General features: G+C 35.9%; 1 protein-coding gene across 2 annotated transcripts; it reads right to left on the reverse strand.

The window, feature by feature from the left end:
* On the reverse strand, positions 1 to 27,089 carry LOC138695944 (SPRY domain-containing protein 7). Of its 2 annotated transcripts, XR_011331204.1 has the most exons (6): positions 26,731 to 27,089; positions 26,515 to 26,631; positions 26,250 to 26,410; positions 19,210 to 19,312; positions 15,117 to 15,302; positions 1 to 8,128 (listed from the first exon to the last, which is right to left on the reverse strand). XR_011331204.1 is itself a non-coding variant. In XM_069820348.1 (5 exons), exons 1-5 carry the CDS (start codon positions 26,840 to 26,842, stop codon positions 15,205 to 15,207), a joined length of 591 nt encoding a protein of 196 aa, XP_069676449.1. In that variant the 5' UTR covers positions 26,843 to 27,088; the 3' UTR covers positions 9,827 to 15,204. The 2 variants fall into 2 exon arrangements, 1 of the variants encoding a protein (XP_069676449.1); XM_069820348.1 differs by lacking the exon at positions 1 to 8,128 and having other exon boundaries at positions 9,827 to 15,302; positions 26,731 to 27,088.

The following is a 27,089-nucleotide window of genomic DNA, read 5'->3' on the forward strand; positions in this document are numbered from 1 at the left end:
TTGGAGAATAACTTGTATGTACATTGAAAAATATATGACAAGACAGAACATTCTGTCACTCATACAATTCTGTACAAGTGTTACTTTGCAAACGATTTGAGTTGATTGCTACATATCTCTACAATATAAAAGAACACATAAATCTGAATATTTTTACATAAACTGTAGTGGTACCTTAGTTCATTCACTCACAGAGTCAGAATAAGAACATTGGCTATACTTCATAAATTGCTCCAAATGATTAAAACAAAATGAATGTCTCTTTGATTTTATTTCATGCTAAAAACTGTCATGTTGCCAACATTTGAATAATGCTACTTTTTTTTTGGTATATCGATTTTTTTTCCAACATGTTTGTAGTCTAGATAAATAATTTAGAATCTCACCATGATCCATTTGCCTAATGACTCATCCATTTCTTTCTGTGTTGTTTTATCATTTCATCAAGACTCTGAATAATCAATGTCATCTTATTTTTTTTTGTTCTACGATAAAATTGTCTAATACTTCCAAGACTTTTGTCTATATTTTGTAATGTCATAATCTCTTCTTATACATCACATATACGATGAACTGATAAAGCAATTAGTTTAAGATGTTCACAGTGTTCGATATGGTGGTCATATTTGTTTTTCTCTTGTTTTGTAAAATATATCAATGAATAGGAACGTGAAATTTTAGCATCTATTTTCATCAAAATTAGCATCTATTTTTCTCAAAATTAACATCTATTTTTCTGAAATTAGTATCTACTTTTTTTCCAAATCAGCATCTATTTTTTTCCAAAGAAAACTTTGTGCATTCTACCTTTCATTTCTCAAAAGATAACATTGTGAAACTGAAGACAGGCTTACTTATGTTCCCTCTTTCTAGTGTTTAGAAAGACAAACTTAACAATATCGAATATAGGACTTGATAATCGATATTACGATATGTAGACATCAATTATCGGACCGTTATTATCGATATGAAATTTATCGAATTGAGCAGACATAAAGATAAAGGGGTATATATGCTGTGCTTTACTGACATCGCTATTAAATAGCATTTTTGTCGTGATTTCGCAATTTGATAGAAAATTCGCATTTTTTTGCACTTTTAATTCTGCCTGCTAGAAAATCATGCTAAATCAACTTACAGATGATGAGAAATACTTTCTACCCCACAATTTAAGAATTCGCGGATTTCGCAAATGAGAAATTTTCAGGTCACTACCAATGAAAAAGCATCTCAAGTTTCGGAGTTATACACCAGCTCCGTCATCAGAAAGGCAAGGAATATTCGATTACTTGAGCAATCAATCATGTATTGCTGTTAAGAGTACATATCTTTCTAAGTTATTCTTAATCATTTCTACGATCAAAGAGATCAAATGCAATTTTACAGTGTTCACTATATGTATTAATAAAATATATATTATTCTTATTTAAATAATGAACAAAATTCCATATTTTATGAACTATCTTAATGGTAAATGTACTTGCCTTATTCTGACCCTGTTGCAAGAGGGAACAATACAGACAACTTATTACAAGGAAAAAAATATTTCCATACTTTTCCACAAATATATATGTTAGCTGTATATAATAATAATAATAATAATAATAATAATAATAATAATAATAATAATAATAATAATAATAATAATAATCAGTACATTATTACAAAATAAAAAACTGCACACCAATCTTTATGTTATATACATCAGTTTATAATACTAAGTTACAAATAGATGTGAAAAAACCACATACTAACAAACTAAATAAACATATTTTAAAAGAAAACATTTAAATATCAGACTTTAAAAATGGAGGTTAGTCATATATTACTTCAAATATTAGCAAACAAACTACTTTCCTGGAATAAAAGTCTTCAGATTAGGCAAAGAAGATTAATTTGGCTGATGCCCATTATTGAATATACAGTTTTCATTGTTAGCTACCAGATTTTAGTTTTATTTATACAAAGTCATATGGCTAACCTAAGAGCCCAGTTCATCACATTCCTACTAGATCGCGAGTGTCAAACACAAAAATATCAGGTGTATGAATCTCATCTCATTCATTCAATCAACTTCATTTCAGATTTCCTGTAAAGTCAAGGATTTGGAAAATGAATATGTAAATCAAATACTGTGTTTTAAATTAACATTCCCTACTTAAAATCAGGTTGCTTTCACTTCTAGTACGTAAACTACGAAGGGAATGCTTGTTACATCTTAGGAATAAAAGTCTGCATGACACTCAAATACATGCTGTAGACCTAACACTCTAATTCCAGTAAATTTAAAACTGTCTCAGAGACTACATAAAAAGTAAATATATTTTGTTATATGTAGTACTGGTACATTAACTTAAAACTTACTGGTATAGATTATATTCCCCTTCAAATATTAAGAATTCAATGCCACTTTGGATTTGTGCATAAAATGCATTGAAAACCTAATTAACTTGCATTTTTTTTTTCTGTATTAATCTCTTCAGCTCAAGTGGCTGGTCAAATGTGAAATTTTTACTATGTTCTGTGCCAATAACACACAGTATTCCTAAGGTCACCATCCAAGTAATGAGCATACTCATCTTTGGTGATTAGATGAGAAACGGTATTTTCAACATAGAAATTAAATTGTTTTATTTAATGACGCTCGCAACTGCCGAGGTGATATCAGCATCACCAGTGTGCCAGAATTTTGTCCCGCAGGAGTTCTTTTACATTCCAGTAACTCTACTGACATGATTCTGTCGCATTTAAGCACACTTAAATGTCATCGACCTGAAACAGGATCGAACCCAGAACCTCGGGGACAGAAGTTCAGCACTATACCGACTGCGCCACTCAGGCAGACTTCAACATAGAAACTATAGTAACTACTGGGTGAACAGTATAGAGCAGATCAGGTTTCACAGCTCTTAGCCGGCCAGCTTGCTATGCGTGCAGAGGCGGATGACAAGAAGTCTGAGGTAAATATACACTACGGTTTGTCGCATAAGTTATTTTTAACAAAGAAACAAACAATAAACCTTAAAAATAAAAGTACTCACATTATCAAGACAGTAAATATACACTATGGTTTGTTGCTCAATTTATTTCTAACAAAGAAACAAAACAATGTAATGCGTCGTGGTCTAAGGCATTTTGCCTAAGACTCGCGTTATGGAATGCGTGCTGGTTTGAGTCCTCACGGGGGAAGAAATTTTCTCATGAAATTTCGGCCCGTGTATGGGACCGGTGCCCACCCAGCATCGTGATACACTTGGGGAGTTATGATAGGTAGCGAAATCCGGTTACGCAAATCAGCTATAACGACTGGGGAGCTCATCGTGCTAACCACATGATACCTCCATTCTGGTTGGATGATCGTCCACCTTTGCTTCGGCATGTGGCCATGAGGCCAGCAGCTAGCTGGTAGGTCTTGGTCCTTCTTGGGCTGTAGTGCCATGGATTATTTAAACAAACAATAGACCTTAAAAATAAAAGTACTCACATTATCGTGCCAGATGATGTTGGAAGTGCCTCCCTTCGTTGTTCAAGCATTTCTGGCACTTGGTTAGGAAATTTGCCTACAGTAAGTTTATAAGGCTGTAACTTCAGTAACTTTGTAGCTGTTCGAACAGAGCTATAGGAAATTTCCATTTGCTGAGAAATACGTCCAAGTGATTTTCTAGGAGACCTTTCCAGAGTGTGTCCAATGTTATTTAGAGTTTCTTCTGTGAGTACTGTACGTGGTTTATGCTTATCAAGAAGACTTTCCATTTCAGGTAATTTATTTACTAATCTATAATCGTAGTTTGACCTGGAACTTGAACATCAGGAAATCTCTCTTGAAATAATCTCCTTGGCACTTGCAGATTCTGTACGGACGTATGAATCACAAATGAATACCTTTTGTGGAACAGAATACCAGTACCCGAATTGAGCCATTTCACTTAATACACACTGTATTGCATCACCTAACAAACACGTGCCACATTTGCAAGAGTTCAACTCACAATGAAGCCTCATGCAGCCTTGAGTCCCCCACTTCCGCGCACATAGCCTGCCGGCTAAGAGCTGTGAAACCTGTTCTGCTCTATACTGTTCACCCAGTGTAAATACAGGGTGATTCACAACTAATGATCCACACTTTAGGAATCAGTTCTATAGGCCATTTTGAGCATAAAATGTCATATGAACATATGTCCTATTATCATTAATTTGAAAGTTATTCGTAAAAATCCAAACATTGTACTGTAAATCCAGCTTTCGAGTTGCATCGTAATACAAACATTGGAATGTAAACTAAGTGGAGTTGAGCTGTGATGTGAAGTACGGGGGAGAAGAGGAAGATAGGCCTGGCAATTATCAGCTGCGCTCATCAACGACATGCATGCATGCTATTCACATCTGTGTGGCCAAGTGCATTGAAGTGGATGGAGGTTTATTTGAAAATCTGCTTTCACACTGAGGTATGTAAACCTTTATGATTAATACAGTATTTTGAATTAATATTTTTGTGTATTTTAAGTGAATAACTCCAAAAGGAAATAACATTTCAATGGATACCTAGTCATTGTGTATACCTGGAAACGAGAAAGTCGATAGTATTGCAAAACAGGCAACATATTTGCAACCAACACCTCTTCAAGTGATATCTCTATCCAATGCTTTTGCTTCAGTAAAGTCTCATTTTACAAACCTATGGATCAACAATTGGCTCTCTTCTGACAAAGGAAAAATTTTAGTCTGTAAAAAAGAAATCAAGTGACCTGGAAATGTACAAAAACTTACCCAGACATGTTCAAACATTTTTAACAAGAGCCAGAACAGGTCACATTGTCACACAATTGTACCTACACCAATTTCACATTTCTGATAATCCTACTTGTCTGTGGTGTAATAATCATGATGAAGATCTGGAACACATTCTTCTATACTGTCCATCCATAAACGACAAAAGAAGTAAATTAAAATCATCAGTACCAGTTGCAGAAGACACAGCCCTGCAGTATATATTGACACACCCCAACTCTGACTACTAGCAACAGGCATCTATAATGAACACCGATCAAAATATCCCTCATTTCTCGTGAAAAACAACAACTGAATAGACTATAGTGGACTATAGTGGACTTTATGTTGTCAGCAAACAGCTGGATACATTAAGAAGATTGATTGATTAAGTGAATAATTCTTAGTTTTTCTCAAAACCACTGCCATTTTCATACGATTCAATCGGCTGTAACTCCGTAATGGTATAATCAGACCCATGTTCATATGACATTTTATGCTCAAAATGGTCTACAGAACTGATTCCTAAGCGTGGGTCATTAGTCAAAACCCCCCCAAAAAAAATCAACGGGTTTCAGCACATTGCAGCATTGTTGATAATTAAATCGCCAAGAAAGATGTAGAGTAATCAGTGGCGGTTTTTTAGGTGAAGCTCACGAACCACTTCACCTATTTACGAAGTATTGTAATATTTTATATCATTTTTAACTTCTACGTTCTGTATTGTAATAGATTCTGCACTATGAAACACTACCCTCATTTCAGCCCCACTCTATACTTGTGAAAGCAGAGGATGGAGGAGGGTGTAAGAGGTAGAAACTTCGACCATTTGAGAAGTTAGAATAAATAGCAATATGGAAATGAAGCTACTTTTCTCGTCTGCAGACATGTTTATGGTAACCAATGAAGCTTTATAAAACCTGTATAGAATCTCTCTTCGAATCTCCTGAAATATTTTATTTCTGTAACTGGAACACCCTTGTAGCCTTGAGATGGGTAAATCACTCTTTGTATGTTCACATTATTACTTATGTACTTGTAGACCTGGATGAGTGGAAGAGAAGGCCTCAAGACCTTAATTCTGCCAGGTAAAATAAAATATATTATTATTACTTCTTTCTTCATTTTTCATTTGTTTGTGAAACATATTTTGTAAATGAAGTGGTTATTGTATCCAGTTGCCACTTGTATATACTATCTTCCTGCAGAAGTTAGCACACGGTGCAACTGTCAGTCAGGTACACTACCAGTCAAAAGTTTTCAATCAGCTATGAAAACAATTACATAGGATAAACATTGTTTCAATGTACAAACACATCTAAAAAACTAAATAGACCAACAAAATAAATATTTTCTCTCTCTAGCATTATGTTATAATAGATTATTCAAAACGAAATCTCTGTTTTAACCACAAATCCATAGTTGTGATAGGTGATCGAAAACTTTTGACTGGTATGTAGTTAAAAATCACGTAAGGGCAAATCCAGAAATGCATATAGTGTGTTAGTTGGGAGGCCGGAGGGTAAAAGACCTTTGGGCAGCCCGACACGTAGATGGGAGGATAATATTAAAATGGATTTGAGGAAGATGGGATATGATGGTAGAGACTGGATTAATCTTGCTCAGGATAGGGACCGATGGCAGGCTTATGTGGGGGCAGCAATGAACCTCCAGGTTCCTTAAAAGCCAGTAAGTAAGTAAAGTAAATAAGTAAGTAAGTGTAGTTAAAAGTGATGTGGAGGTTAAGAGGAGTCCTGTGTTGATTGTCTGCTACGACGAAACTGACAGTTGTTCCACATCACTTTTAACGACCTGACTGACAATCGCACCATGTGCTAACTTATGCAGAAAGATTATATATATATATTTTTTTTTAATCATGTAATTTTTATTTTATCATTCAGGATTCATTTTATATGTCCATTCATATACAATCTAGTTTTAAATATTTTAATATGTAATCAACATGTATCTTAGCCATAATGTTTGCACACGAAGTATTCATATTCTTGTATTGTTACGTGTTCTGAAGATGGCAGTTATGTCGAAAACGTTTAACACTGTAAATGTTGTATAGCATTGTGATTTTGATAAGCAATTTGACGGACATACCTATTCAATTATTGTAAAAAATTAATAATCATGTTGTAGGCTATTTTATATTGAATAGCACATCTGAAACTTTGTTAATTATCTTTCTTAGATTTGAATTGTTTCAAGTTTGCAAACTTTATCTTGTTTAAACAACATGCAATTTTTTTTTGCACAGCATAAAAAAACGATAAAAATTTGGAAATTTGAAACAATAAAAAAATGGCATAATTTTGAACTAGGTAGTGGAAAAATGTTTATGAACTATAGATCCAATAAAACAGAAATTTTAAATTAGTTCATAAATAACTATGTTCAGCTTTTTTAGAGCATATGAGAGAGCATTTGTATAGTGATATACTTCGTCTAACTAGTAACAAAACAATTTAATAAATAAAGTTACGAAATAAATTGTACTTCAAACACAGTTGGAAACTAAACTGCAAAATTAATGATGATTTACTGACAAATGCATTTTGAATCATAAGAAAATATAAAGGATGCATGTAACCAATTTCGTAGGTCCTGCCTACAAAAAGAATCTCATTTTTAACATCTAAAACGAGTATTGCTACTGGTAATGTGTAACATACGGCACACACACACACAATCACTTTAATGTTTTAGCTTCTCCTAGGACCCCAACATGTGCCATTTTGAATGAACACAATCTTGCACATTTCAAATACCGGTATTTATATTCCTGAAAACTCACCAATATTTTACTAGGCCTGTACAATCTTTATCCAAAAATAAGCAAGTTTGTGTGCATTCACGTTAAGTTTCAATGTCATCCTAGCAAGCAGGTTAGTTCCATGAATTCACAACAATTTAGTTGAATGGTTCTGTTCTCAGAGTCCCTTCAAACCAAAAATGGGACAGGAATTCTGTTAGGCCACGAACCAACGTGAATTCCCTCCAATTAAACATTTATCACATATATATTCAAAATCTTTGACATTGTTGTTTTAATATCTGAAACAATTCCATTAAAGCTAACAGTAATTTGATCTTGAATTCACATAACACCACTCAATGCATGTTTCATGTAACAGCCATTTTCCAGATCTCTGAGTAATCAACAAATGAGAATTACAACATTGAAAATGCAATATGGTGGAACCAAAATTTAATGTTGTAAGCAAATAAATAACTGTTCACAGCAGTAATACCCAGAAATATAAAATACTTGTTTTTGGATCTTTTTCAGAGGCGGCTCTAATGCAAGGTGAACAAGGCAGCCATATCAGAGTGTAGTACCAGTGGAGTCCTGTAAAGTGATATAATAAATTGATATGGGGTTTAAGGATATCCCAACGATCACATGAAACATTTATACTTGAATTAAGGTAATAAAATACATGTATTTTTTTTAACACTGTAGCATTACAGACATACATTGCCCTTTCAAAACAACGTAAACACCTCTTCATATTAATGGAGTCGTCCAGTAGCTTGTACATATACCTGCACCCCTGTGTAATAATGGACTGCGGCCATCATAAAGTTATACAGATCTTATACCAGCAGCTGTGACATCACAGCAGACGTACTATGCCTCGCACTCAGGTAGGTTAACTTCTATATCAATACTATTTTTTTTTTACATATGACAAAAATGAAGTAAAAGTGCCCTAGATACCGAAACTTTAAATAAACACTTTCAAAAATAATTTTAATACAACAAAATTTACACTTAGAGTATAATAAAAACTCAAATGAATAAGGCCTACTCATCTAAGTTTTATGGTGGCTGTAGGAGAATTATTTTGCTGTAAATATAATTATTTTGCATTTGTTTGAGTACACAATGTTATTAATAGGGCTAGGATTTTGATGACCTATAAATCATGAAAAAATGTCCTAAAAATAATGCATTTATGACCTAAAAATCATTAAAAAATGCCCTTAAAATGCTCTAAAAATTGATCTTACATAATTGGCTTAGTAGGAAAAGAGGTTTTGTACTACTTAATATTTAGACTAGTAATTAAATTAAATTTTACATAATTTTTTATAAGTAGTACACTTTAATTATTTTATCTGATGTAGTTTCCATGTATGATCGTTCATCTCTGTGTCGGCATGTGGACGTGAGGTCAGCAGTCAGCTGGTCGGTCTTGGCCCTTCATGGGCTGTAGCGCCATGGATTTACTTTACTTTTAGTTTTCATGTAGTCTACCACAAGGTCAATCATCCGGAATTAGCAGGTATAGAGGAGTCTATAGTGAAGGGTGGTTGGACTGATCCATTACATGGGGTGTACTACGTTAAAATGGCAATATTTGTGTACAAAAACGATTAAAATATTATACAATGGACAAAATATGCAAAGAAAATATCAAAGGAAATAAACATTATTTTACATTAATAATGGGGATTTATGGCCAAAATTAAATGAAAATGCCTCAAAAATGACCGAATAAAACAAAAGATGCACTTATGAGTTGAAACAGGCAAAAAATGCAAAAAAAAATGCCCTAACAAATATGTCTTGAAACACTCAGTTTATCACATAACATATAAATACTAAAGCAGCTATGTTTCTGGCTTACTAGAAAAAAGATGCAATTTCATCAAAATCCTAGCCCTTGTTATTAATTTTATTTATGAACAATTATTTTCCAAAATGGGACTTCCCTCAATATGGCAGACCTTTCTAACAACAACCATTAACTCCACACATGTAGACTTGTACATTTGTCATATAAACCAACGCCCATTTCTTCGACTTTCATTTTCTAAAGGTTTATAAAAAGCTGACGTAAGCATATTTACCAGGTTCAAAATCTGCACAGCATATAGCACGAATCCATTTTTCTAGTTTTTCTTTATCACAAGGAAAAACAAATGATGAAGTGGGTCCTTCCTTACTTGAATGGTAATAACTGATATACAACCTGGCACACTACACATTCGTCATATTTTGTAAATTACAGCCTATACCAGTCACAAAAATGAATATCGGTAACTAAATATATAACGTAAAAGTTCAAATGGTTCACATAACCTAAAAATGCTTGTTCTTCTTTTTCAAGTAAGCCACCATATCTCAAACGACAATCAACATCAGTACAAACGTTGCAACACAAAAAATATGTATAATTTTCTATTAACATTTCAGAAAGCCAGTACAACAGTGGACAAGAAAGAAGAAATCGGATGTTACAAGTTTATGTCCAAGCTTTAGTTTATGGTGACGATGTGATAGTTAAAGTAAACAATAATGTGGAAGTGCTGGTGCGTTTTGGGTCTATAGAAGCAAAAAACCAAGGAGAGAAGTTCGATCTGGTGCTGTGGATGAAGCCCCGCCATAGCTCAGTGGTAGAGCACTCAGAATGTAGAACTTAAGATTCTGGGTTTGGTTCCCAGTGCCAGGGCGAATTTTTCTCAGCCAATAATAAACAAGTTTTGGGAGTAAACTTGACTTCTAGCTCCAGATTTTTCCATCCCCATTTATTCTTCATCATATTTTTATTTTAATAGTTATTTAACGACATTGTACCAACCACGAGGTTATCCAGTGTTGGTGAAACTAATGGTAGCAAGATGGTACAGTATCTTGCCGACATGAGACCGAGAATTTGATATGAATTACCTGACATTTGCCTTACAGTTAGAGAAAACTCTCAGAAAAACCCAACCATTTAACCAGTCCATATCTGAGTACGGTCTTAGATCAGAATATCTCAGATTTACATCAGTGGCGACCAGTGGGTCCTCACTGTACGAAATATAAATAAGTACATATTGTGATACTCCAGAAAATTCGAATTTTTCACGGAAATTACAGTTTTCAGATTCTTTGAGGTCGAGAAAGTGATTCTATGTATGCTATCCCTCGGATCTGGTTAACATAGGCTACTTATAAAGTTCCTCTGAAGAGTTCCTTACAACATTAATATATTTTAAATGTTATTTCAAATGTCAGTCAGAGTTCTTTATCAATAGTCTCTAGACACACACCTTCATCTCAAACACCAGAAGTAACTAAAATGCTCTCTCAATTAATAACACTCAATAAAAGAATTGTATTCCAATGGATACCATCCCATTGTGGAATCCTGGGAAACGAGAATGCGGATGCTTTAGCAAGAAGGGCAGCACTGTTACTTACAGACCTGTTATTAAAGCTACCTATTACTCTGTGAAAAGATTTATTAAATCTACATACTTCAACCCAACAAAATTTGATAACACAATCTCAAGGGAAAAAAAGGAACTCTCTGCATCATAATCCACAGTTGATTCCTGATTTACCATGCAAATCGTCTGTAGCTGCGTTGAGATTGGCAACAGGCCATGATTGTTTGGCCAAGCATCTGCATAGAATTGGAATATATCAGTCCCCTGACTGCTCATTGTGCAATTCAAATCAAGAAGTGGATTCAGAACACCTCAAAATCTGTGCTTCAGTGGCTGACCATGACAATATCTTTGAAAAGTATTGGAGTGCAAGAGGACAAATGACTTTATTGTCAAACGCCTGACATTATAAAACAACAACATGTAATCAACTAATCAATTTCATAAACCAATTGAATCAGTCATTGGATAAAGGGCATATGGCCTGAGAAGAAAGACTAATTAATTGAACTGAAGAATATTGTATCATTTGTGTTCTGAAAGAAGAAAACTGTAACTGCAGAGTTCCCATGGTGTTCTCTGGATATTGAATAAATAACATTGAAACAAAGCTATCTCAGCTAGTTGAAATTGAATTGCATAATAAAGTAAAATCCCTCGTAATTGGCACCCAAATAATCGGCAATACCAAAACAACGGCACTTTTGGCTGGGCAAAAAAAAAAAAAAAAAAAAAAAAAAATGCCACATTGCCAGTCTGGGCCATCAGTTATGCCACATTAGAAGTTCGCACGAAATTTCGTTTTCAGTTAATATTCGAACCTAAAATTAGTGTATTATTTATGTTGTGTGATGTGTTTTAATAAAGAAAATCCACACAGTTTTTATGTTTATTTAGTTATGAGTAAGTGATAGAGAAATAAGCTTCACATCGTTGCAGTTTCAACATTTAGCACCATGAAATATGAACTTTTTTTTTTGTATATACTGATATTTATTCAATTATCCGGAAAAATCTCGTATCCAGAACTAGCTGGCCCCTTTGGTGCCAGATAAGAGGGATTCTACTGTAATAATTGTGTGTGTGTGTGTGTGTGTGTGTGTGTGTATCCAATGCCCACCCCTTCACTTGTGTGATTGGGGTTCTGCATACTGCGGATAGATGGCAGAACTGTGACCCATTTTCTAGTTGTACACCACTTCGGCAGGTCACGCTGTACATGATGTGTATCTGTGAAGAGTTATGTCGTGTACTAAGGTGAGTGTATGTGTAAGTGTTCGTGTAAGTGTAATGTCGGGAATGAGTGATGAAGATGAGGAAGGGGAAAGGGTAAACTCGGTGCCGGCACATAGCCTACTCCTGTCAAATAGCACCAAGGGGGCCACCAGTCTTAACGTCCCTATCTGACGGACAAATCACTATCAACAGTAACATATGCCTTCTCTTCATATGCACTGCGGAGAGATTTGGGATTTAACTCAGGCATATTGGTGCACAATCTAGTGATTAGAAGTTGTGCACCGCCATCTCTCCTAGTCCTGAGGTAGAAATTTTATATTAAACTGTAACTCCATAATAAACTGTATTAAGTTCTGTGGAAGTAATAAAAGGTGTGTGTGTGGTGTGTATGTGTATATGTGTCCAATGCCTATCCACTTCACTTTACTTGATTTGGGTTCCGCATGTTGTGGCTAGATGGCAGGACTGTGACCCATTTTCTAATTGCACATCACTTCGGCGGGTCACGTTGTACATGTGTAGTATCTGTGGAGAGTTATATCGTGTATTAGGGTGAGTGTATGTGTGTTCGTGTAAGTGTAGTGTATGGAATAAGTGATGATAATGATGAAGATGGGGAAACCCGGTGTCAGCACATAGCCTATTCCTGTTGAATAGCACCAAGGGGGCCGCCAGGCTTAACGTCCCCGTCCAATGGATGAATCACTATAAAGATTGACATATGGCTTCTCTGCATTGCTGAAAGATTTGGGACTTAACTCAGGAATATTGGTGCGCAATCTAGTGATTAGAAGTTGTGCACCGCCATCTCTCCTAGTCCTGAGGTAGAAATTTTACCCGAACCTGTGCCAGCTAGTCTGGAGGCAGACACGCTACCACACAGCTAACTCGGCAGACATAATAATAAAAGGTTTCAGTATGAAATGTACCGCATATGTGATGCCACTGTGGCCATCTTATCTTAGAAGTATTAAACTTTTTTCGAGATTTTCTTTAACTCGGTTGTTAATATATATTTTCTATATGTGGTAAAGTTCACCAAGGTGAGCAAAGTTGGTAAGCTAAGGTTTTTTATTTAATTTCAGGCATAGGTTGGTGTATGAAAGCAATCATTTAATGCTATTTTATGGTACAGGTTCATAGTGTAATTAGTAGTGATCTTTTTTCTGTTATACCACAATACATGTAATATTTATTTACAAATTTACCTCGTTAATATAGAATCGAGAAATATAAGATGATGATATCAAATGATGTAATTGTATACTCCCTACAATAATAATTCTGTATTGATACACTTTATGTCACATATTATTTAACTTAATTTATTCTCTTAAGAGACTTCTGTTGTAGGCCTTGCAAGCTTCCGAGCCACCTCTGATTTTTTAAGCATTTTAACAAATCTTTACATTTTGACAATATAAAAGAGATCAACTAAAATATCTCACTGTATTTGCACGAAACAGAGGTCTCACAACTCCAGACTAGAAACTGAAAGTGACTTGAACTGTAGCTATGTATAAGAAGTGTAGACTGCACTTTTTCCACTGCTGGTGGTTAATACAAAAATTCTAGATATTCCTACTCATTGGGATTGTTAATAGTACATTATGCAACAAGCCTATAATGGTAGTAATTAAGACGCGAGTATGTTTGTTTATTAAACGAGTGCAAGCGAGTTTCATAATTTTCATACGAGCGTCTTAATTACCATTACAGGCAAGTTTCATACGACTTTTTATGCTCGACCATATTTCTAACTTGAAATTATTCATAAGTATTCATGTTATGGTTATGTAAGTGAGAAGTGGAACTGACCTGAATTGTGAGATGTGCACAGACGCGAAAGTATTGATTTTTTCCGAGGCATGAATGTCATTGACCTTGATATAACCTGGAAACTGATTTAGAATTGAAAAACGAGATGACAAATTGAATTTATTTGAATATTATTTACAATTAACGCTAATTATTATAGTAACAGAACATAACCTTCTGCGACAGTATTGGATTTCCAGCCTCCGTAACTTTTCGCTAATTGTCTTTCGATTGCATATCCGAGAATAATTGATACTTGCAGTTTCATAATGGCACAATGGTGATTTCTCATTGGCTGAACAACTGAATTATAATAAATAGGTGTACTTTAATGAGGTGCATTAAAGGGCTACTACCAGGTGTATAATTACTACATTTCGGCATGGTCGAGCATAAAATAATTTAATCCACATAAGAAACTGAGCTGTCTGTATCGATCCCAGCAATCACATTCTTTTGTCAACCTGAAGACCTCCAAAACGTCGTGAATTTCTATACTGATCACAAGCAGTGAAATGAACCCAATCTACATCATCTTATGAATAACTAACCATTGCTTTCTCCCTTACTCAGAATGGCATATACAAATTATAGGTGAAATAAGTCCGACAGTTAGAAACCATATGGATCCGTACTAAACCCAGTTTCTTCTGCCATTCTTGTGACAAAATAACTGATGTTCAAAAAACATGCAGCAGCCATAATATGTTGAGGAACCTACAAGTATGATAATAATAACAACATTCTTGTCTTCTTTGTCATTAAAAACAGGAAACCTGCTCTCATTCCAATCAACACCGGACTCCCCTAACCTTCTACATAGACAGAGATCTGAGGAGTGGAAAGTATTTTTTATCTAAAGTAACCAATAGTTGTAATGTCATACGATATTCGAATTTCTATCATATTTACATTCACTTCTCACTTCGCAACTTCCTATACAATACATATATTATGAATGTGAGTAATTCTGGTCTGTATCAACACTTTAAAATCATTATTGATATACTCTAACTGAATACTTATAGCATAAACATACAAAATAATACCTCAGATAAATGTAGTAAGGCAGATGTAAAAGTTTTTGGGAGAAACCTGGGAAACTGTTATGTTACCATGTCAACAACGGATGGACTCCTCTTTCTTGAGGCATGGAGGGAACATGAGCTGATGAAAAGACAAAGGCTGGGCATCAGCGTTGTGTTACAGAAGACTCTGCTCCAGCATGATTTTGTCAAAGCCGCCTGGTGGAGAATGATGGAAGTTGTCAAGGACAATGTCCAAAATCGCTCCATCATCAACTGAAAAAATAAACAAACAATGTAACATACTAGATCAGCATGCTGTTGAAGGGGAACAAGCTTCCCCCTCCATATAATCTGCAGTGGTAGCTTGTTGCTCGTCTTCTGCAAGTCAAGGTACAGTAAAATTCCTCGTAACTGAACCAGAAATACCAAAACAATGGCACTTCTGGCTGGGAGAGGAAAAAGAAGTTTTAATCTTTCGCATTCACATCCTAGGTCGTCACAGTTCCCACATTATGAAGTTCGCACGAATTTTTATGTTCAGTGAATATTCGAACCTAAAATTAATGTAGGCTATTATTTGTGTCATGTGATGTGTATGGACACTGTAAAACAGTGGATAAAATACGTCGAAGTTGGTAAATAAAATTACTGTAATTCGTGAAAAAATCATTTATTAAGTAATATGTAAATCGTGAAAAAAGTCTGCATTTAAAACATGTAAATTGTGGGGGGGGGGGAATTAAACATGGAAATCTCTTCGTCGATCATCACATTCAGCAGAACTTCAGTAATTCAATTTTGTCATTAGCATGGTATTACTGTATTACAGTCCACTGCAAGTTCACCACAAACTCCACTCAAAGCACTGTGGAAGTGTAGATTTCTGTGGGGGAGTTTGCTGCAAAGATTCGATCTTCGGTCTTCAATTGTCACAGTACCCAAAGACACTTGTAGGCTCCATTTCTATCTCTCGTTGCCTAAACACAGAGTATGCTATGGACGAAACGAACACACGTGCTTCTTCCTCGAGCCTTCAATTGCAATTGACGTAATTTTCATTGGTGTTGCGTCATCCACTTCACAGTTCTGACCCTTATATTTATACCAAAGCAGTAACTTGTTTTAATACAATAGAAATTTTCAAATATGTACACTAATAGCTATCGGATACAACTACAACAAAGGAAATAATGTATGAATAATAAAAATATAACACATTTTAATATGAGGTGTAAAACTGATTATGTATTTATTATTCATGCTCACTATTAAAACTATTTTCTAACATGTCTTAGAAAAATAGGCTATACATACAATGTACCGTACCTACAATTACCTACAGTCTATTCCGTTAGTTGTGACACCACCCATAAACAAGATCAGGAGCTTTGGTGTAAACCATCATAGTCAAAGCATGCAGTGTTCACGTGATCTTTGTTTTCGCGCAGGTATGTCCAAAGTTATAAAATGAAATGGAACTGAGAGACACGTACTGGTTGCACATAATGAGCTCTAAAACCTCAGTTATGAACTTATAGTACCTTTAATACTGATTGTATATATAATATGATCATTAATTAATTGGTCATTCATTCATTCTTTTGCTCGTTAACTAAAGACACATAGTCCATAGTAACTATAATCAAAGTATGAATGCTTAAAAAGAGTATACGGTATGGTATAACTTACAGAGTGAACCGTAAATAACATCATTAATTTCAGAGGGTTATTCTTTAAGATATTTTAAACAAAAATGTTTAATACAATTTTGTTTTTGCTTTCTTTTTTACATAAAAATTGTTTTATACGAAATCATTTCAAGGGAAAAAATTGTTCCGGAGCCGGGTACGTGCCAATGCTCCCGACTGAGCTACCCAGGAACTCTACCAGACACAGACTCAATTTTTCCCTTTATATCCACATACCTCAAAGTGGGCTGACAATCGTCAAAAATCCAACATTGAGTGCACACAAACTCTGTGCGACTTGAATTGTGGTTTTCTGTTAACGAGCAGTGACGTGTATTATGCAAATCTGGCTTTCAGGCATAGCTCCGTGTGAAGTTGATTTGAATAATTTCAATTTTTCCCAGTTCTCCTATTACTGAACGAATATAAAATTGAAACAGATATAATTCAAAATACGCATACTTAGGATCAGTATTATAAACGCCGTTTAAAGCTTACGTTCAGTTTAAACTGAAGTTTTACATTCTGCTTCGTATTATAAACTACCAGTTAATCTTGAGTTAACTTGAGTTTAACTTGATCGGCAATTCTCTGCCGTTTAAACTGCAGTTCAAGGCTCAACAGTGCAAGATGGCGGTTCCTGCAATACACATGGATATTGCAGATGTTTTCCAAGAACTTATGAGTGACGATATGTGAGTGATCAATATTACTGAATCACGGCGGCCAAGAATTTTTCGAAATAGAGTGCACCACTATAAAATATACATACATGAACATAAGTTTTAAAACAGATTGAGATTTTCAAAGCAGACAGTCCTAACCTTCAGAATTAGGCTTATAGTCCTAACCTTGTTTCGAAAAATTGAAACTCGGATACAACATCCAACAGAAAAATGAGAAAGTGCAAAAATATGTGCTTTAGGGTTTGAATTTAAAGATTATTTGAAAAGATAAATGATTTCTTTTTTATTTTTGAAAACATTCTGTTGAATCTCTGCATCAGTTACTAGTTGCGTTGTGCTACTTTTCCTCTGATAATAGGCATACTGAAAATGATGGAAGATTTTGAAGGTGTCCATAAATCTACCATAAACCTATTGTGCATTGTACTGTGTGTGGCAGACATTCTCCTGGTAAGATTTACTATGGGATCTGATTTATAAACACACTAATAATATTACCTAATTTTACTAGACTCGTAAAAATAATTTTATTGTTTGACTGAATTCTGTTTCATAAACATTCTAGACAACACATAAAATACCAACTCTAATATTATTACTTCATTACTCAGTTGATTCTGTATGGAGTTACGTCACAGATGGTCATGCAAGGTTTAGTTTGGTTGCATTGTGTTTGGGAATATAACGTTGGTAGCCAGCGTTAAGAAACTACTTGAGGTTAAGTCTGACAAGCATACTGAAGTATGTGGTATTGGTCCTCTTTAGGTTTTTTTATGATACTCTCTCTGATATCGAAGAAGAAAGATGTTTCTTAATGAAGATTCTCTACGAGCGTCGGCTATTTTAAATCAATAATATAATTAAACAGTTGCGATGTTCTTCTTTTCTTTCCTAGCAGTAATACCAATCGTATTCCACTACGGTTTAACTTAACCGAGACTCTGTAATACGGCATGTTGAGTTAAACTCATGGTTAGGTTTAACTTAGGTTTAACATAATCTTTAGATTAACCTTATTTATAAAACTGAGCCTTACAGAAAAAACGTAAAAAAAAAACACTGGTATGAAGCTAAATTCAGGAGCTCATAAAGTGTGACCACGTGCGCTGTAACACTGAACTGACTACAAACAAAGGGAGTGCACGCAGCTGTATACCCATAGCTGGTAGCTCCAGCATCATGCTGGTCTGTTGTGTTTACAGCACTGTCTCGTCTTGGCAAATATACTTTAGCTGGTGTAGCATGATTATTCTTGAGCAATTACTGAGCAACTACATATTTCTGATTTGACTGTATTGCATTCAGCAACTGCTGCTGTCCAAGAAGGAAGTCAAAGAATTCAACACAGCAATAATACGAGTATAAGTTTTGAAGCTTCTGGCTTCAGTCTTTGTTAAGTTAAGTCCATATTTATTGAGTCAATGTTCAGGCATTTCATGCTATACTATATCCGCTTAGAGAACAACTCTGACAGTTGCTTGCGGCATTGTCAATATGCACGGTTGAAGCTATGGAGCTGCTCGGCTCACGCAGCGGGACAATGAAAAGTGTTTCGTTTACTATTACCACCACCTAGCGCCTGGACGCGTGGCAACTGACCACGTTGTTCTGTTCCGAGAGACATGGCAACGCCAAGCTGTTACCATGGAGACGTTTACAAATCCCTGTAATGGGATAGGCCAGCTCAAGGTGTTTCATCTCTCTCGCTTCCTCTCTCCCTTCCACACGAGAACTATCAGAGTCGTTCTCTAAGCGGATATAGTATAACAGACAGACAACAAAATGTTATGTTCGATATGAACTTACCATACAAAGCAGGATACACGTTGCCTCTGATACCAGTTACAGGGCTGTCTGTTGGTTTGCCATTAATATAGAAGTTGAGCTCAATGTGGTCATATGAAACTCCCTGTAAAATAATGACACTAAAAATAAAATACATACTGTAATACTGGATAAAATGAATGATAATGGAAGAGACTATGAACAATCTAAAATTTTATTTACTCAAATTTCAAATGATTTCATATAGAAAACATTCATGGCATCTCATCTCCTGTTTCCATACCAACAACAGTTTCCATCTACTAGTTTAAATAACTGTGACCTATTCTCATTTAAAATTATATTACATACTACTGCAGTGAAATTATTTAGAGTGCTATGATCTATTTATTTATTTTATTAGGTTATTTTACGATGCTGTATCAACATCTCAGGTTATTTAGCGTCTGAATGAAATTAAGGTGATAATGCCGGTGAAATGAGTCTGAGGTCCAGCACCGAAAGTTACCTAGCATTTGCTCATATTGGGTTGAGGGAAAACCTCGGAAAAAACCTCAACCACGTAACTTTCTCCGACCGGGATTCGAACCCGGGCCACCTGGTTTCGCGGCCAGACACGCTGACCATCACTCCACAGGTGTGGACTGATTTATCTAAAATAACTAACATACTTCATGTAAACAAATGTAGGCCTGTGTGTTCTAGTTTAAATGTCACTGGTTGCGAGCTGAAGCTCAACTGTCACTTATCAGGTGCATGCAAGTAAATACACACACTATAGTCCCATCGCTCTAATTTCCAGCAGCCAATAACGTTGCAGATCGGCTACATTTAAATGTGTGCGTCTTGTAATTCGCTCATGAAGACGTCATACATTTCCTAAGGCTTGATAAATACTTAATACAATCGCCCGCCATTTTGGCTCTTTCGTTGGCGTTTGCAGAAAGCACACGAGTACGTTATTTGCCGCTCAATTATTTGGTGAATTACAGTGCATTTGATTTATTATCATAGGAGCTACGACATGATAATGGTTTGGCAAATAGATCCCTCATCTGGTAGCTCGGCAACGAAAGAACAAAAATAGCGAACGATACTACCTACCTAGACTTTATAGAGCCTTCACTTCCTAAGGCGTAAGCAAAGAGGAGGAGTCACACCAGGAATAACAGCGTCGTGACTATAGAATTAAATTGAATTCTTACAGTTTTAAACAATTTTCGCAAAAAAATAAATATAAATAAAGAGAGCCTCTGTATCTACTGGGGCTATCCCCAATAACAGTAAGGCATTAATGTCAAGTATTCAAACCTATCAGTCTCTCACAGGGATGTGAGGGATGAAAACACTATGGATAAGCCAGTGTGAATAATTTGTCATGAATATGTCAGTATACCAAAAGAATGTAATATAAAACGACAATATGAGACAAAGCATGCGCCCAATTTGGATCATCTTCAAGGGAAGCTTCGTGTGAACAAAATGATCCGTCTCCAAATTGATTTAAAGTGCCAGCAAGGTACGAGGGAAGAGAGTAAACCATGCATCAGAGTTACATAATAGCTGAAAAAATTGCTATTGCTGCTGGGCAAATTCTGTGCCCAAATAATAAGTGTTTAAAAAACAAATTTGTCTGGGGTACCTGTAGTACAACATGTCTAAGAACATATCAATCACATTGAAGAAACTTTGGAAAAAAAAAAAAATGGTTGTCCGAATTTACGTCATTTTCTCTTGTTTTAGATGAGAGCACAGGTCTGATGTGAAGGATACAGTACAATTGGCTATCTTTGCCCGTGATAATGATCAACAATTCAATGTGACAGATGAACTGCTAGCACTCGTATTTATGAAGGGAACAACAAAAGGCAATAATATTCTTGAAGCCTCCAAGAAAACGCTCCTGCATTTCAACATCACTTAACCAACCTCGAGGGTGTAGTAACCAATGGTGCCCCTACTATGGTGGGAAAGAAAGAAGGGTTTGTTGTGCTGCTATGGAAAGAACCAGAACTAGAAGGAAAAGATTTCGTCCATTGCCACTGGTTAAACTACAAGAGAATTTGTGCGTGAAAACTATTGGATTTGAGATAGTCTTGTCATGGCATTTGACTGTCATTAACTTTATTAGGGTAAGATGATTGAATTTCAAGACTTTTTGACCCAAGAGTGTGAAACGAATCACAGTGATGTACAGAAGAGAAGGCGAGACCTGGCATGTGAGCTGTGTAAGAGGGGAAAAAATTAGCTATCAGAAAGAGAGTTTGTTTCATGATGGTTAACATTATACGAATTTGCCGACACAGATGTTCATCTCAGACTAAAACCTATCTTCCTACTTCATTCCCATTGGTGATATAGCCACAGCACATGATAGGATCACAGGACAGGTCTTGCCTCTTCTACTGTACAGCTGTCAAAAAAAAAAAAAGTGGCCGCTCTCTAGAATCTAACTTCCCTTTGTGTACAGTAGCGTGCAAATTAATCCGAACAATGTAATTACTTATGCAAAAACACTCAAACGGGATAAAAAAAGGATCTAAGACATACCTCAGTCATATCCCTTGTTCCTAATAACAGCTCTGAGACGATTTGGCATGGATTCCACTAATTTCCCCACAAATATTCTTCATTTCTTCATTGCGAAACCATACACCAATGAGGGCAGAAATCATCTTCTCCTTTGTAGAACAATCCATTTTTTGCATTCTTCTTTTGCAAATTTACCACAAGTTCTCAATGGGGTTGATGTCGGGTGAGTTGCCTGGCCAGGGGAGTACCTGAATATTCTTCTTGTTGAAGAATTCTGTAGTTTTTCGAGACGTATGGCATGGTGCCAGGTCTTGTTGGAACATGCCTCTGCCATCTGGAAATGATTTTTGCAGCTGGGGTACAATTCTGGTTTCCAATAAGTGAATATATTTGTCAGAATTCATCATTCCCTTGATAGGTATTAATGCTCCAGGCCCTTCATGTAAAACAACCCCAAAACATTACTTTAGGGCGGGTATTTGGTTGCTTGTTGGAGATGAGCTGCTGTTACTTTTTCGGATCTTTTCCGTACGTAAGAAATACAGTGGCCGTGGACCTCGAAAAGAGACTCATCAGAAAAAAGTACATTCTTCCAGTCATTCACTGTCCAGTGTTGATGTAATTTTGCCCACATTAAGCATTTTTTGCACATAACAGGGGTTAGCAGTTGCTTCTTAATAGGCTTACAAGCCCTTCGTCCAGCTTCCAAAAGCCTACGCCGCACTGTTGTGACATGAATATTCGCCCCAGTGGTAGCCATTAACTTGCGGGTTAAGTCGACAGCAGTTAGTCTAGGATTTAATTTACTTTTCCTGACAATTAAACAATCATCCACAGGTGAAGTCTTCCTTTTCCGGGCCACAGTTTCCTTTTTTCTGGGGTGTGATGGATCCAGTCTCCCTGTATCGTTTTATGATCGAATTAACAGTAGCCAAACCGATGTGACATTCTGCAGCAATTTACCCCTGTGTCATAGAAGAATGCTCTGCTAATGTTATAATTTTAGACCGTTTTCGTGGAGTTGTATCCATTTGTGAAGATGCCAGAATGTACACAGGATTGCAATATTAAGTCTTCAACACAACTGAAATGCTTATAAGTACAAAACGACAGGCAAAATGTCACATATTATAAAAAAATAATGACAGACCTTCAACAATGGAATTACACGTACTACAGATGTCAATTAAAGCGGTATGAGCAGCTGTGAGGCAACAATGACAGAAAATGTAAAAATATGTCGTGTTCGGATTAATTTGCATGCTACTGTATCTTCACTACAATTCGGTGACAGGCAATGTAACATGTAGTTGGATCACGTGGCCTGATATCTACAGTTGTAGGCCTAATTGAAGTATTCTGCATGTTACTATTCTAGCATAGTGGTAGCATTCCGGGCTGGTATTCATGAGGTCGTATGTTCCAACACAACATAGTGCTTTTTATATATTTTTTGTTTTTGTTTTTAAGAGAAAAAAAGTATTGTTGCTCCCACCTCTCTTATGACTGTTTTAGAAATGAACATCATGTTCATGAATGTATTATGCCATAACTTTATCATTATTCTTATGATGACATGACTGCAAACAGAAAAAAAAAGATAATTTTATTCTCAACAAAAATATCTTTCGCAGCATAAAGAAAACAAACTTACTGGCATCTGCCTTAGAAAATTCGAATAATTAAATAAAAAATAAGAAAAACAAAGAGCCACAGTTCAAATTTAGTCCATCTTCCCTCCCATCTCGATCACATCTTGCAGTGGAGTGGGCATGGAATCGACTCTAGTCTTTTCAAATAGCGATTGTTTTCAGCCACAGCATCCCAGGCATCCTGGACGAGCTTCCACAAATCATCAGGACGTCTTGGAGGGAGATTGGGCCAATTTTTCCGCATATGCTTTGTTACTTGTGCCCACATATTCTCCAAAGAGTTCAAGTTCGGAGAGCGATGAGGCCAGTCTATCAGTTCGATATCCTGTCTCCTCGCAAACCAGTCTCGAATCAATTGAGATGTGTGGACTGGATGATTATCCTGCTGAAATTGAAGTATTCCAGCAGGATATAACAACTTAGCATAAAGAACCATATAGCGCTCCAGCAACCATTGATATTCCTGCTGGTTCAATTTTCCGCGAATTCGATGAATTGCACCCACTCCATGACGAGAAATTCACCCCCAACATGACATATAGACACTCTACCATTGTGGGCACGAATGGCAGCATATCTGTGGTCGAATCAGGATATGGGAGGGTGTCCATTGAATATAAAATGAGTAAGAGTAGCTTAGACAAAATCCTGAAAGTTTTTTGCAGAGAAGGAAACAAGAAAGATAAATTTTCACATCAAAGGCACAAATACAGACAGTTACTATGCAGATTGGTCCCAGACAGTTGTGTGGAGAGCTCGTCCTGAGAAAGCTAAGCGGTAAAGGATGGAGTGGGAATGATCTGCGAAAGGAAGTATGCATGGACTTGTCCATATGCTGACATACAATCACAGACTTTGTTTCGTAGGTTAGAGAGGAACCGATCTGCATAGGAACACTGTACTAATATGCCATTTTATTATTTATTCATGTTAAGTGATATTTAGAATTAATATATGAATTATTTCTTAATAATACTGTTTTTATATTTTGATTTAAAATAGGACTAAATGCAACATTTTCACTCAGACATTTCATAAAAACGAAATTCTGGCCAGTGTATGGGGCCGGTGCTTACACAGCATGGCGATTAATTTGAGGAGCTATAATAAGTAGCAAAATGTGGCTAGGAAAACCAGCTTTAACGGCTGGGGGAATCATCATGCTAGCCAAGCAATACCTCTGTTCTGGTTGGATGATCTGCTGAGGCATGTGAACGTCAACCTTGGCTCTTCATGACCTGTCATGTCACGGATTTAATTTTTTACTCTTAATAGAGATACTGTTGTCTCATAAATGGTGTCTTGTTGGTATCACGATGAAACTAGCGCTTGGGTAGTTCCGGTGATTTTGAAAGTGAAAATAGTTTAATTCACAAGGGATTTTTTTGTGGAGAAGCAGTTGATCGTATTTGCCAGGCATACTAAACCAAACCTAACCTGTCAGAGATTCGTATATGCAATGTGTATAAGAGGAGTATGAAAGGAACTACCTCAGGAATAGGTTAGCCAAAATGGGCGTCTGTGATTTTTCTGATGTGAAGGTGTATAATGGTGAGCAAAGTCAGTAGTTTCCTAGCACCCGGTACTCGTTACATAAGTCGTTTTTGTGTTTACACAGTGGCTTATTTCTGAAAAGAATTTTAATAGTTTGTTACTAGATGTGATTCTAGTCTGTTTGTAATATATTTTTGGTCCAGGGATGTATGATTATACAACAATGGCTGACTTAACAGCTTATGTAACGAGTACCGGGTACTTGGAAACTTCCGTGAAGTCTTTAGTGCATTAAAATGGCGTTGAAATACTCATAATTAAATAGAAAGAAAGCAAGAATGCCAGGTAACTGTTTATGACCTATTCATATTTTACCAACCACCTTAATTTTTACCAGGGGCGATTTCTCAGGGCATGCTACGCTTGCTGCGCAAGCCCAATATTTTCGTAGAATATGTATTTCTCAAAATGGGATTACGTGCATTAAAATTTATTTTGATTTTTGGAATATTGTATAGGCGTAATACCATCCACAGGTTGCACACCGCAAGTATCGCAATGCTTGCTCGTTTCTCGGAGCTACAGGAAAGATGTAGAAATAGCGAGATTATGATGCGCACACAAGTGCCTTCCTCCTCAGTCCGTCCTAGGCGCACATGCTTCTGTTATGTGTTGTTTGAAGCTCTGGTCCGAGAGCTACACCAACGACTATTTAACGTTACACAGATCAGTATTGACAGCGGGAATGTGCTGTGATTTGCGAGTGCAATGTAATTGTATGGGCGGAATGCATATGTTAGCTGCTGCATGTATTATTAATTCTTAAACATTAATTTGAAGTAGGCCTATTGCAATGAGTTCGGAATTGTGTTTATTGAAACCTTATTATTAAATCCATTTTCCCGAAGGACTGTTCAAGAGAAGACAGACATTATAGAGAATGTGCGCTCGTTCAGTGCAGCTCAATACAACAATATGCATTGATTGGCAGAGTCTAAAAAACTAGATAAACTGTTTTGTTGGCCATGTTTGTTATATTATATCGAACTTCTACATCTGATAAGCGAATATGATCCATGACTGAAAATGATTTCATAATTATAAAATAAATTATTTATGTGGGTCTGATTATTTTTATTAATTATGATTATTATATCCTCTCATCTTCCCCTATGAATAAAAGAGCAAGCCTAACTTTCGTGACTAGCATTCGCCCCTGATGTTTACCTATATTTTATGTCACGGTTATTTATAATGCGTATGTGTATCTTAAAATATAAAATGCGTGATTTAATAAAATATTTTTCAAAAAGATTAAACAAATTAACGCCTATCTCTAATGTAAAGGGTACAAACATGACTATCAAATGAAATGATCCGTACCAAAATGTCTCCCTCCTGAGCAGAATCTTGAATTTTGTGAAGTTCTGTGTTATTATGCCTAAATACCCCATCCCAGCACAGAACCCAGGATTCAGCGTCATGTCCACCAGGCGATCTATTAAGATCTGTATTTCGTGTTGCTAAACCAACTCCCCATACTCCTAAAAACATAGATACAAAATAAATTAGGTCTGCATTCAAATGATCAATCCTACACACTATAGAACAAGAAAGATACACAATCCGGTATAAAAAGTTAATTTACCTGACTGCTGGATTTTAACTTCAAAATAAGCCTTACTTTGAACCAAAGGTGCACTGGCTAAAGCACCACCACTTCCACATATACGTTGTCCATTCTTTACAATGACTACTTCATGACCTGGAAGCCAAATTAAGGTAGTAGAACATGTGTAAACAGTCCAGTAATAATTTGTTTGTAATCACTTCAAAAACTGTAAATACATATTTTTGAACTTACCCATATGACCCGTATCCAATACAATAGGATTAACTTCTCTACGTGGTATACTATTTTGTGATAAACCTATACCATCAAAACAGTTTTTAAGACAACAAAACACCACAGACATTTTCACAGTATGGTACCTATGAATCTATACTAATTAATAGACAAACTTCCATTACAGGTTATGTGTGCATCAGATTACATTTGGGAATATCGAGAATTCTCAATATTAGTAATCCTATTAACATTAATGAAACTGTAACATTGTCGTTTCAATCAGTGACAGCTTGCATGATATCAACGGACACCAACGATACCAGGGGTAGGGGGAATGAAATCACAGATGTTAAATCCATTTCGAGCAAGTCGAG

Source organism: Periplaneta americana, chromosome 3 (genome assembly GCF_040183065.1).
Source record: "Periplaneta americana isolate PAMFEO1 chromosome 3, P.americana_PAMFEO1_priV1, whole genome shotgun sequence".
NCBI classification, from domain to species: Eukaryota; Metazoa; Arthropoda; class Insecta; order Blattodea; family Blattidae; genus Periplaneta; species Periplaneta americana.